Source organism: Pelmatolapia mariae, linkage group LG10_11 (assembly GCF_036321145.2).
Source record: "Pelmatolapia mariae isolate MD_Pm_ZW linkage group LG10_11, Pm_UMD_F_2, whole genome shotgun sequence".
Taxonomy (NCBI): domain Eukaryota; kingdom Metazoa; phylum Chordata; class Actinopteri; order Cichliformes; family Cichlidae; genus Pelmatolapia; species Pelmatolapia mariae.
Window position 1 is genome coordinate 24,938,619 of NC_086236.1, and position 13,874 is coordinate 24,952,492.

At 36.6% G+C, this 13,874-nt stretch overlaps 1 protein-coding gene across 1 annotated transcript in view; it reads left to right on the plus strand.

The window, feature by feature from the left end:
• Nucleotides 1-13,874, plus strand: part of gabrb4 (gamma-aminobutyric acid type A receptor subunit beta4) — a 66,872-nt gene that overhangs the window by 34,351 nt on the left and 18,647 nt on the right. The window contains exons 3-4 of the mRNA XM_063485528.1: nucleotides 6,565-6,632; nucleotides 8,444-8,664. Coding sequence (XP_063341598.1) covers nucleotides 6,565-6,632; nucleotides 8,444-8,664 — 289 coding nt within the window. The remainder of the gene's footprint in view (nucleotides 1-6,564; nucleotides 6,633-8,443; nucleotides 8,665-13,874) is intronic.

The window sequence follows — 13,874 nt, forward strand, 5'->3', positions numbered from 1 at the left end:
TGACAAAGAAAAATGCTGACATAGCACGACAAGCACGAATACTAAGAAGACAAAACAAGATTCAATCAACATGGACTGCAAACTGCAAGGTCTACATCAAACTCAAAGGAACACCAGAAGAACAAAAAGTTGTGGTCATTAAAGAACTTTCAGAACTGGATAAATACTAGAAATGCTAAAAAAAAAAAAAAACTCGAGACGCCAACTATAGAAATAAATCATATAACATGACAAAACTGTGACAAATAATCACTTTTCTTAGTAAGGTGAAAATGAACCTTACCCATATATGAACATTGTATATAAGGATTTGGGACTAAAACCCTTTGAGTATACTGATCACAGACCATGGGACTTGGAAAATGATATAGACCCTGAAAACAATTTCTATACCCATAAGTATGATCAAAAATGTGAGTATTATACAAATGAGCAATTCAATCAAAATATAAAAATGGATAATGTAATATCAATCATACATTTTAATAGTAGAAGCCTCAATTCAAATCATTCAAAAATTCTGGACTGTCTGGCACGGTTTTCTAAGAAATTCACTGTCATCGCAGTTTCAGAGACTTGGTTAGATGGGGATCAAAACTTAGTGAAGATTGATGGCTATGACATGTATTACATCAATAGAAATAAAAAAAGGGGAGGGGGTGTTGCCTTTTATACTGATAAAAATTACAAATGTAGAATCATCAGTGAACTGTCACTAGCACTGGATAACATAATGGAGTGCATAACTATCGAAATAGAAGCTGAAAAGTCAAAGAATCTGCAAATCAGCTGTATCTACAGGACCCCTGGATCATGTATAAAAATGTTCACAGAGGAAATGTTGAAGATGTACAATCCCATTAACAACAAGAAAATGACATTTATATGTGGTGATTTCAATATAGATTTGTTGAATCCAACTGTGAACAGTGCCATCACTGATTTCATCCATACAATGTACAGCATTAGTCTTTATCCCTTAATCTGCCGTCCAACAAGAATAACCTCACATAGTGCTACACTTATCGATAATATTTTCACTAATGTTGTTGACAGGAATATTGAAAGTGGATTAATAATAAATGACTTAAGTGACCATCTACCAGTTTTTGCAACAGTACAGAGCTACGCCAGGATTGACAGATGTGAACCTAATAAGAAATTAATTAGACATAAAACACAAGAAGCAATTTGCCGCCTTAAGAAAGAGCTCAACAACCAAGACTGGAGTAACATCTATGTTCAAGACGTTGACGTGGCATATGAAAACTTCTTATCAATAATATTAACTCTTTACAATAAACACTGTCCCCTGGTGAATAAAACAAAGAAAACTGAAAACTCAGGAAAAAAACCATGGCTAACAAAGGGGATACTGAACGCATGCAAGAAAAAGAATCTGTTGTACAAGACATTTTTAAAGAAAAGAACAATAGAAGCTGAACAAACTTATAAGAGGTATAAGAATAAATTGACAGGGATCATGAGAAGCAGTAAAAGAAATTACTACAGTAAACTTTTAGATGAAAATAAAAAAAATATGAAAAACATGTGGACAGTGCTAAATAATATTGTAAATAAAGGAACTAAAGGACTGGAATATCCAAATAACTTTCAAATACAAAATACAACAACTAGTGACATAAAACAAATTGCAAATGGTTTTAATGACTTTTTTCTTGATGTTGGTCCTGGCTTGGCTAAAGAAATTGTAAAAACTGGGCACCCTCCTAAAACTAAAACTTTTAATGTAGCAAACTCAATGTTTATGAGGGGAGTAGATGAAGAGGAAATTATGGATGTAGTTACATCCTTTAACTCCAAGAAATCAACTGACTGTGATGGCATTGATATGGACTTAATTAAAGATATTTTTGGATGTATTGTGAAACCATTTACCTACATTTGTAATCTGTCATTACAAAATGGTTTATTTCCTGATAAGATGAAAATTGCAAAGGTAGTTCCAATATATAAAGCTGGAGATAAACATCTTCTCACAAACTATCGGCCCATCTCTCTACTACCGCAGTTCTCTAAGATACTGGAAAAAATATTTTACAATAGATTATATGACTTTATCATAAAAAACAATGTACTATATGAACAGCAGTATGGATTTAGACCAAAAAGGACCACAACGCATGCCTTAATGGAGTTTATAGATACAGTAACAACTGCTATTGAAAACAAAAAATATGCTGTCGGAGTTTTTTTAGATTTAAAGAAAGCATTCGATACAGTTGATCACAGCCTGTTACTTAACAAACTATGTACATATGGGGTCAGAGGGGTGGCATTATCATGGGTTAACAGTTACCTTAAAAACCGTAAACAATTTACCCAAATAAATGACATGAAGTCAGAACTGAAACCTGTTGTGTGTGGGGTTCCCCAAGGATCAGTTTTGGGGCCGCTGCTTTTCATATTGTATATTAATGAGATATGTGCTATTTCAAAGTCTTTGAAAATAATATTATTTGCGGATGATACAAACTTACTGTGCTGTGGAAGTAACTTGGAACAACTTCTGAATGAGCTAGAAAATGAATTAAATAATCTGAAGACCTGGTTTGACCATAATAAATTAACATTGAACCTGAGAAAAACAAAATTCATAATATTTGGGAATCGCACATATTCTACTAACCGTAAACTGACAATAAATAACACTGAATTAGACAGAGTATCTGAAATAAAATTCCTTGGTGTGATAATACATCACAAACTATCCTGGATTCCCCACATTACTCATATCAAAGGCAAAATATCGAAGTCTCTGGCAATTCTCTATAAGGTTAAGGATCTCATAAATCAAACATCATTATATACTCTCTATTGTTCTATTATACTGCCGTACATGACATACTGTGTGGAAGTGTGGGGAAACACGTATAAGACACACACTTATCCAATATACATTCTGCAAAAAAGAGCAATAAGGATAATAAATAAAGCTACTTCAAGAGAACCATCAAATCCACTTTTTATCAAATTAAATATTCTCAAATTTAAAGATTTGGTTGACCTCAGAACTGCGCAAACAATGTACAAAGCAGCAAATAAATCTTTGCCCCACAACATTCAGAACTTGTTCCACATAAGACCAAATACTCATGACCTGAGAGGAATCCTTATGTTCAGCAAGCCAGTAGTAAGGACAAATGTAAAATATCAGAGCATTACAGTCAGAGGAGTTAGTGTGTGGAACACCTGTACAGATGAAATCAAGACAAGTACATCAATACAAAAATTCACACGACTGTTCAAAAATAATAAATTGCATGAATATAGGAAATCTTCCTCTCAGTGACTGAGTTGTCTCATTGTGTCCTCATTTCTTTTCTTTTTTTTTTTATAGATCAAGGCCTGAGTAACCCAACCTTAAGTGTTCATTAAGGTGTTTGTCACATAGATATAAAATAAACTCAGAGATTAAGCGGGTGTTATAGACAGGGTGATTAGTTTATGTAAAAATGTAGTTTGTTGTTGTTCTGGTTTACGTGCTGAAAATGGTTTTTGTTTGTGTATGTTCAATGTGTTAGACTTGTACATAGTTAACCATATATGATCAAATAATGTTGAATCCTGGATATGGATTTGTAAGCAATGAAATTTGAAATAAGGGGGTAGGAACAAGAAAAGTGTAAACTTCATCCTACTCCTTTTCGAGCACACGCATTCTGTAGACAAAGATATATACATGAAAACTTGATGATTTTTAAGTTTTGTTTTTTTTTGTTTTGTTTTTTTTTGTTTGTTTTTTTTTCTGTTGTTATTTCAATTATATTTGCATGTTCGAAATAAAAAATTATATCTATCTATCTATCTATCTAAATTTAACAATGTTTTACCCATACATGTGTGTCAGTACAGTTACACCTATAGGTTGCAGATGATAGTTTAAGCAGAATGATGCAGTGAAATGTGTAACATAAGTGTCGTTATGGAGGAATGAGGTGCAAAATGATTTATTGGGTATGATCTTGATGTAGACAAAGACTCAACATTTCGAGCTGGGTCAGTTCCTTGCAGAGTGCCCTGCAAGAGGCTGTCTGAACTTTCCCAAGCATGCAAACTATCACTTGTTAAACCATTTGTTTTAGCCACATTCAACAACCATCTTGGCTTCCTGGTCACGTCAGTGAGCACTCTGTTCTGAATTGCTTGGAGAGCTCGGACCCTGTTGTATTTTTTTTAAAGTTGTTCCAGAGTGCTGGAGGACAATTAAATGTTCTAATGCTGTACACAATTAAATATTTAATAAAGGAAGTGGATGTTGCACCAGTATGAAAAGAGAAACACAGACAATCTGTCAGTGCCAAATGAAGTGCTATTTAGTATAATTGGTGAAGTTTGTCAACACAAACAGTTTAAATAAGTCGATTAGTCATCAAAGTTAATTCTAGCAGAAATGCTTATTTCATTCACCTTTCTGATGAAAAAAAATGTTCCTAGTCATACGTGATTATGTTGGTCAGAGTTGGTCATGAATTAGACTGCACAGTTTGTTCCATGCTCTAAGCCACTGAGGCAAGACATAAAGTTTATGGGTCGATGTTTGTATCACAGAAACACACACTATAGTTATTGAGAGCAGACTGACAGGCTAGATTGAACTCTATTTTTAGCCATAATCAGAAGCATAGTCATATGGACTCTTTATGCATCTAGACTCTGTATGGTGAGATTATTTGGGCAGATCTGGGTTATGTTAGTGATTTTTATACACTTAAAATCCTTATGGCCTCTGAACTGTGCAAGTTTCCAACCTTTAACATCACCACAGCTCTCGTCATCTAAAGCAGCTGTCAACTTTTTTTTTTCTTATTAATATATATTTTTTTAATTTTTTTTTTATTTCAGAGTGTTATATTTTTAGAGGATCCAGAGGTGAAGTCTTAGATCTGTTTTGGGCAAAGAGACTAAAATCTGTCTATGTGAACTTGTGCAGTATAACCATCAGCTGTATGTCACTCTGTGAGTCACAATAGGCTATAACAATATATATATTCATAAAATGTGTTAATTATATTGTGTTATTACAAAAAAGTAATTATTGGTGGTGCTTTTGATGCTTCTGTTCCAATTAAACTCCAAAAATATTTTTTTTCACCTTCAGTACCTATTACCAGCAGCTAATGCTGAGGAATCTCACTGTGCAGTTAAAACTGTGCAGGAAATGATGACCTAGTAAACTTTTATTTAAAAAAGAGAAAATTCGAAGAAACAATCAGCATAACAAACCAGTCATTGCTTATGATAAAAAAAAGTTATCATGTCGTCTTTATTCCTTTCTATTTTCTAATTAATGTGTGCCACCAGTCCCTGAAAAATGATATACTGTAGATGCAGTATATCCATGCATATGATATACAGTAGTATATCATATGCAGTTCACACAGCAGCAGTGCACTAATAACGTAGCTATCACATTGATTCATTTTAGTAAAAAGCTATAAGTCTGATGTCTTTCGGGTATGTATGATGATATATTAGATTGTACACACTGCAGCAGAGTTGCTTTTTTTCTTCTCGTAGTTATGATTCCTATGCAAATGCCACTTCCACTATAAAACTGTGGCACATCATCTGAATTCCCTGATTCAGCTTTGCCACATGAACCAATCGCTGATCTGCTATTGCTGTTTCTGTTTTCCGTGTCAGCAAATTATATTTTGTGGCTCCATCAACCAAAATAAAGGTGACTTAGTTTGAAGAACAGGGAATGGGAAGGCTGTATTTTGCACCAATAAAACACTGAGAACTAATGGTAACAGATCTGTTCCCCCGGTTAAAGCCAATGCAAGGCATTAAGAAAAGAACAAACAAGCACTTATTGCAGTTATGTATCTACATTTTTTAGTGTTACAGTGTGCCTTCCTGTATTTGAGGCAATGTCTCATGCGTATTCATGACTGTATACAGCACAGTCACATGGTGTCACTGGCTGTTGGTTGCAGCGACTGTGGTTTTATGTGCACTGTGAATGCATACACCTCGTAAACCTAAAGTTGTGTGACCACTGAAATGGGTATGTGGTTATTGCATTTGTAAGGGAGTCAGCATGCATATCTGTCACATGCACTATAATCATGTAAATGAGGCGTGCTTCACTCTTTTCGTTCTTTTACATAAACTGCTAGTATAGAAACATGTATGTACGAGAGCATTTTCTCCATGTGGTTTCAGAGGCCTCTGAAAGGGGCTCATCTTTACGCTGGGCTTTGCATCCACCCACTGGCAACTGCAGATATTAAGCACTAACCTTTATATTTGTGCTCAGTGTGATTTTTTTTTTGTCTTTTTGGGGGTGGGGGTATTTGAACTGTTGAAGAAGGGTACAGTGCATTTTCGGTAAAAAATGGCTGTTTTCATATGCAAAAACATAACACAGTGTCGATTTTTGCATCAGTCAGTACACAAAATCTGATGTGGCTGGGTGCATGCTGCTGAATTTATCAAGCAGTTTAATGTTAGAACTTCGCTTCAAAATATGTGTGTTTAAGAAGAAAAGAAAAAATAAAAGTGCTTTGGTGACGCCAAGTTTTCCTTTCTCCTCAGGTCCTCCAGTCGTCGTAGGAATGAGCATCAACATAGCGAGTATAGACTCCATCTCAGAAGTAAACATGGTAAGTTCAGATATCATTGTTTTAAGGAGGGCTTCACACTAGGAACTCTCAACCTTGCAAGCAGAGACTAGATTCATGCTAAACCATGCAAATATTAAATATCAGATACCAAATTTCCCCAAAAATATATCTCAAACACTCGCTATGAAAAATATCTGAATATTTCTGTGTTGACTGTCACATCTATTTTTATTTATAGCCTGCAGCACATTTAAATAATAAAAGTTGATCCAAAGTGCTTTAGAGACAAGCACATTTAAATTCCAGGTCTTCAAAATTAGTTTTTTTGAAGACTTGAAAATACATGAAAAGTTTAAAGGTGTGTTTTGGTGTGTTCACTAATTACTGTGGTATCCGATCACAGTGATTTAGTGGTCAAATTGCAAATTAATGATCATTCTAATCAGTATTGGCAATATTATCCCTGCATTTACTTTGCATGGGATCAGTACCAAGTAAATAACTATCACACAGCACTTGCAAATACCAAGGCAAATACTTGCTTACAGAATGAGCAAAGGCAGGATTGCTCAAAGGCTTTCCAGCTACAAACACTACTAACTGTGTTTTGTACAGTTCGGTTGGACTGAAAGCCACACAGACTGTGGATACGTGTGATGGTGGACAAACGCTTCTGCTTGTTACTGAATGAGACACTGAGATTTGACTGCAGGTTCTTTTTTGTTTCCTTTTTTTCATCATTACTCCTCACACTAGTTTGCAGGTAATATACAATGTGTTCGTTTGCTCTGACAAAGACTGTCAGAGAGGCAGGCTGGAGTACTGGATAAGGCAATATGGCTGATGTCTGAGAAATGACGTCATCCTGTCTCTTAGCGTTCTTTTTCTTTCACTCAGCATGCCACGTAGTGTGGCAGCTTTTTAAAAATTATGATTATTGTTATTATTTTCTGGTGTATGGCTTTTTTTTGCTTCTGGAGTTATGGAATAATTTTACAAAACTTCAAAGTTTATTTGTGATTTGACATACATCTAACAATCAGTCACTCAGACTGATTATTAAAAATTCATGGTCTTAATGAAACAAAAACATAAAATGTCAGTGTTTTCAGCCAGTCGATGCATTTGCAGGTTTTCAAGTAGCAGAAAATTTCATTGGGTTGTGTTTTTTAAAATGACGTTAGAGTGCCTTTCCTCGAATTTGCATCTGAAATTGCTGATTATTAATGAGAAATGTCACTGAAAGGGGTGATTGAGTTGTTTATCAGTAGTATGGTTTAGTTCTCATTACGAGCCCCGTGGCCATTCATTTGTACACGGGTGAGGCGTTTTCTGAAAAAATATTATGACATTAATAATAAATCAGAAAGGAAGGATACCAGATCTCTTAATAGGCATCATGCTCAAATGCAGAGTGTGGGTAAACTTGTTATTTAACTCTAATAATCTGAGATGCATCGAAAGCCGTTTTTTTTTTTTTTTTTTTTGCACTTTGTAGGTTTTACATTAAGCGCCTGTACTCGTGTTTTTCTCAGCACTATTAACAGCACAGCCCTTTGGCTACAGGGGATACATTAGCTGCAAGACGATATTTCTCCACTTCAGTGCATTTCTCCTCCTAATCCTTCTCTCTCACGCTTTTCCTTAACACAATCAGAAACATTAGATGTTTTTTCCTGATCTGAGATTCACTTAAGCATCTTCTAGTTTCTTCTGCACTTAACTTTTGAGCAGCAGTTAATCTAAAACAACTGTCTACTTTACCCCTTGAGTACAGTTGAGTACTTTTTTGTTTCTTTGTTTGTTTTTTGCCTGTGGTTTATGTTGGTTTTTCCTTTACTTCTTCCCAGGACTATACCATCACAATGTATTTCCAGCAGAGCTGGCGAGATAAACGGTTGGCCTATGGTGAGCTGAACCTAAACCTAACTCTGGACAACCGTGTAGCAGACCAGCTGTGGCTCCCTGACACCTACTTCCTTAATGACAAGAAGTCCTTTCTTCATGGTGTGACAGTAAAAAACCGTATGATCCGACTGCACCCTGATGGCACTGTCTTATATGGATTAAGGTAAGAACAGTAAAAACACTACGCACTACGTGGGTTGTTGGTTAATTTTAATGTGGCTTATCAGGCAAGCATCGGTGCTGTGGATACATTGTGCCAACTCTTCTGTCTTTCTTTTTCTCTGTTTACCGTCCAACTGTTGTTTTATTTGCCTTCACATTATAATAGCAATGCTGTGACACTAAGAGTGCAGTTAATTTTTGGGTTGATGACTACTGGTTGCTACGACCGTGTGAAATGAACTTTTAAGTAGACCAGGTCTACAACAACCAGCAAACAGTCTCTGTCTGCAGAGCAACTTTGGTATGTCAAGCTGGGAAAACATGGCAATAGGACAGAGTCAGTGTACTATCAGTTTGCTATCATGTGCTATTGAATGGAGTCAAGATGGCAATTACATGTAATCTGTTTGTGATAATATCCAGTTAATAAAGTAATCCAGCCCAAACCAATTCCTCCAAAAACAGTGACATAGGTGTTCCAGGACTTCAACTGAACTACAAAATGTCACAGGTACTCACCAGCCTTGCTTTTGTACAGCAATATAACCAAACTACAACCAGTTGAGTTGATCCCCCTGTTGGAAAGTGGCCTGTCACAGGCGTGCCCTTATCAGTCAATACTGACTCAAATAGATAGCAATGCGTTTGTAAGTTAGTTATTTTAACGGTCTTGAGATTGACAGTTTAAGTCAGAATTGCTTGCCTCCCACCAGGTAACCTGTGCAGTCACCTTGCTGTCGCCACAGCTATTCACAGTTGGGCACCAAATCAGAAAATAAAAATCAATCCAATCAACGTGCAACCACCAATCTTTTGCAAAGAGGTTGCTATCCTATCTCTGTATTTAATGTTAATACAGATGAGACTGCGTAATTATTATTTATCATTTTTATCATTACCAAAGTTTGTTACACAGCTGAACTTAGAGGCAGTTTGGCTCTTGCAGTCTCAACAGGTCAAGTGAGAAGGAACTGGACACTATGAAATGTCCCAGTGTGAGTGTGGCTATGTGCAGCTCCATTTTCCTCAGCAACTGATTAGAAATCTTTCCAGGATGTTTCTCTGCCCACAGCCTGGAAAGAAACTGGACAGAGTTCTTGTTGCCTTTTACATTTTACTTTTATACTAGAAGAAGTCTAAGCCCCAGAAAATATAATGTGAGTACAGAAAAACATTCCACGTGTGCCAGGAAAGGACCCGTCTCACTGTGACCATAAACAGCATTAGCCATAAAATAAATAGCACAGCAGAATCATAAGTATTTCGATATTGCTAAACCTTTTGCAAACTGCTGAACATCCATACATACAGCTCTTACGATAACCTGAACAACTGTTGCTGTGCTGCCGGTCATTTCCTTCATCAAGTGGTATATTTTACTAACCTTAAACCACATTTAAGCTGGAAAAACAAGATCACCTCTGCTAGCCCATATCATCTGGTCCTTTGGCAGGATGAAATATGACAGATTTATTTTTGGTAACAACAAAAAGACTTTCAAGTTTTATTTTTAAAGTTAATGGTCTGCAAAGTTATAAGCTTGACCTGAAACAATCACAATGTTTTGGAAGCAGTGACGAATACATTAAAGCAAAGGTTCATTGACCCAGAAAGGCTAAAAAAAAAGGTTTAAAATGCTCACCACCTCAATGTCCCAGATCACTGTGACGAACCAGACAATTCAGTCAACAGCAAATGTGCACAGAGGGACCCATCTAAAAATCCCCTGGGCACTGCTTAAAGTAAGGTTTATGGAACTCACAATGGATTGCTGCTTTTCTTAACACAAGTTATTAAAATAAAGTAGCGTGACAGAGCCAAAGAAGTTGGGAAGGCGTTTTGTTCGCCGAATAAAGGAAAATGTCAGCGACAGGGTTTACATCATATGAAGTAATGAATTATTAATGCAATAATCAGCATTCAGAAATGCCAAATTACCAAATTGGTGCTGACACAAAAGGAGATGTGACTGCAAAAGTATTTCTTTTTCTTCTTATGACTCGTCACAGGACTATTATCACTTCAACAGAAATGCATCCTCACTGATGCAGAGGTGGCAAACAAATATCTGTGAGACGGTTTCATCTGGATCTACTGTGACAATTCCACACAGGCATGCCAAGCTAATTTTAGCTTCTGACCAGACAAGTACAATCTGTACTTGTGTTTCTGTTCTCCAAGTCTGGAATAGGATGAATATATTATTTTAACAAAACAAAAAAAAAAGAGTTGCTGTTTGATGGGGAACGTTATATATCCAACATTGTTTACATACATCCAGCTGATGATCACATTGGGAACGACTAGAGGGGGACTTGGAGAGTACATCCTTTATGAAGGCTAGTACACTATTTTGGTATTTTAAGGAAGGGAACTTGAAAAAAAGTATTTAAAATTGTTTCATGCAGGTACTAATTAAGCAAATAGAAAAATAGCACTGACAAAATAGCATATACCAAGTGAAATCTCTGACTTTACCCCATTAAATATTTAGCTTTGTTAGTTTTTGAATGTGTGTGGAAAAAAAATAACAACTTTGTGCGGCTGCCAATTTAAGCAGGTGGAGACTTGTGCCAAAATGGTACCAAATTACACTGCGCCACCTGATCTGAATAAACATTCCCAGCTGCTCCACTCAGCGCAGCTCAACACATGCAGGTTCCTCTGCGCCCGCAGAAAGAGGCACAAGGGTAGCAAAATGGACCAGAGCCAGAAGAAAATTGCATTACACCTGCATTTGCACCTCGGCTGGCTTTTTTTCCCGCATGCACGAAATGGAAAGCTAAGTCCGTTCCAGGGGATTTTAATGTCAGCTAATTCTTCAACAGCTCATCCTTAGATGTACTACAGTTTGGTGTTGTCTGCTGTAAGCTGTATAGTAGATGGTCTCAGATTTGATTTTTGGCAGCAGTGTGTAATTAGAAAAAAGTGCATAATCGTACATGCAGTGGTGATTCCAGGGGCCTTTATAAGCTTCCCATGAGCGTGTAATGAAATTGCTTTCTTGATTTGTTCGTCTTTTGCCCAGAGGTTGTGAGGACAACCAGAACAGACAATGCACAATAAATGTTTGTAGTCTGAGTTCAAGCCAATTGATTGTTGCGACTCTCAAATCAGAGTGCTTGAGGTTTTCGGTGTCTTTAAATGGATTTTATTGCAACCCCTCCCTGTTTGAGTCTATCCCCCACGTCCTGCTACTGAGCAGGACGTGGGGGATAGACACAAACTGTGGACAATTACATTACACACGCTACTGCACCTTGTGCTGTGCTCTACCCACTCACTGTGAAATGTGCAAGCACTGGTGTTTTTTTGTGTTTGTTTTTTTAAAAATGTGCTTTGTTTCGTACAACTTACTGTGATTCTAATCTAACTTGCGTTCTTCGACTACTTCTATTTTTATATTCATTTTGGGTAAAAGCTTAAAAGTCTTTCTGCTTCACAATGGCACCGTCATTTTTTACCCACTGATGTGGCGTTGAGTGTTGAATGGTGAATGATTCTTTGTACCAGCAGCCTTTGTTCTGCCAGATTACCAGTCAGATTGCACCAACTTTTTTTTTAAAATCTATTTTTCTCATGATCAAACACACACGAAAAAAAGATATTTTAAAAGATGCTATATTCAGACCTATAACTCAAAGACTGCTCTGTTCTGCACTACAACTTAATTTACTTTAATAAAGTAAACGGTAATAATTATCCTTAGTTCTAAATTTTCCATATTGTAATACACAGATTGCAATGGAGAGTTGAAAATGCAGTAATGATCAACGCTCCAAGAATGGTTCGGATCACAAACCAGTTCTTCTGATGTGACAGTCTAACTAGGCTTGTGCATAATTTCAAAGTACTTGTGTCTCTTTTTTCTCGTACTTTAAAAACAGCAATAAATTTCAGTGGGATAAAAGGCACTTTTTGCCACGTTACTTTTATTCATAGATTTAATTAACATTTTTGTAGGGTAATACTTTAACAGGATTATGCACTGTTCAGGTAATAGTCCATACAGTTTAGCTTTGAACCCTTTAAAGCAGTTTTAACACTTCTAGTGTTAAAACTGTTTCTAGTATATATTTTTTTAATTTCAGCTATTGCTTGAGGATCAAGTTAGGTACCTATACACGCACACAGAAAAGTTTTGAACTTAATATTTTGGGTTCAACACTTACTTAAAATGCTTGTGACACTGGCATCTTTGCCTAAATGAATTATTAGTACTGTGCTTGCCCACAAGAATCCAGAGATGAAGGAATTGTATGAATGCAAATACAAAGAAAAAAAGCAAACAATGAAATTCCATCATTACAACATTTTGGTTCTTTAAGCTCTTTGTTTTCGGTTGTAACAGGTAATTCCACAGATAGATTTGAACCTTGTGCTTTATTACGTATAACATAAGAGGTGGGTCTGATTCTGAAAAACCGCAAAAGATGCATGGGAACATCAGGGTGTTGCACACAAAGTCACTTCCAACATCACTAAAAGAAGATGTATTCAGTAAAAAACTGTTGAGCAGGTTTTTCTAACTTGCCAATGGGTTCAGAGGCTGAATCATCACCAGCAAACCGACGAGCCAATATGAGCATTGAGGGCTTTGTTGAGCTAAGCTCTCGCCAGATTGTGTTCTCTCTCTTCCCGTTTCTGTAAATCTGCTCTCTCATGTTGCTCTGTTTATTAAGCCAAGCATTGTGATACTACAGTGATCTTCTTTGGTAAGCAAACTACCACACAGAGATGGATACAGGAGTAGACTGCGTAGGCGTCACAACTTTTGCTCAGATATCTGAAAGCCTACCAGTCTGTAGTGCTGAGCCTCTGGGATCCACCTCCAGATTGCTTTTAGTAGTGGTGTTATGTTGGCATAATTCTTTGAAATGAGTGGAATGAACCTTTTATTTATTTATTTTTTATATTACTGGCTGCATACTAGTCAGCCCTTTTGTTCATGAATCATTTTTGCAATGCAGTGAATTAAAAGAAGCTACAAAGTTCCATCAAAACAGAATTTTGACCACAAAGGTTTCTTTAGGTGTGAGATGCCAATTCCAATGGCCGTCCCACTGAGATGGCTCCCTTCCCCATACCTCACTTTCGTCTTTTACCGCCAAAGACAACTGCATACAAACTTAAAATCCAGAGCGTAGAGAGTGCTGAGTGTCAGACTGCAGTGCATGCACAGGTCTGAGGCTGCTGACCATCTCTTGTGGG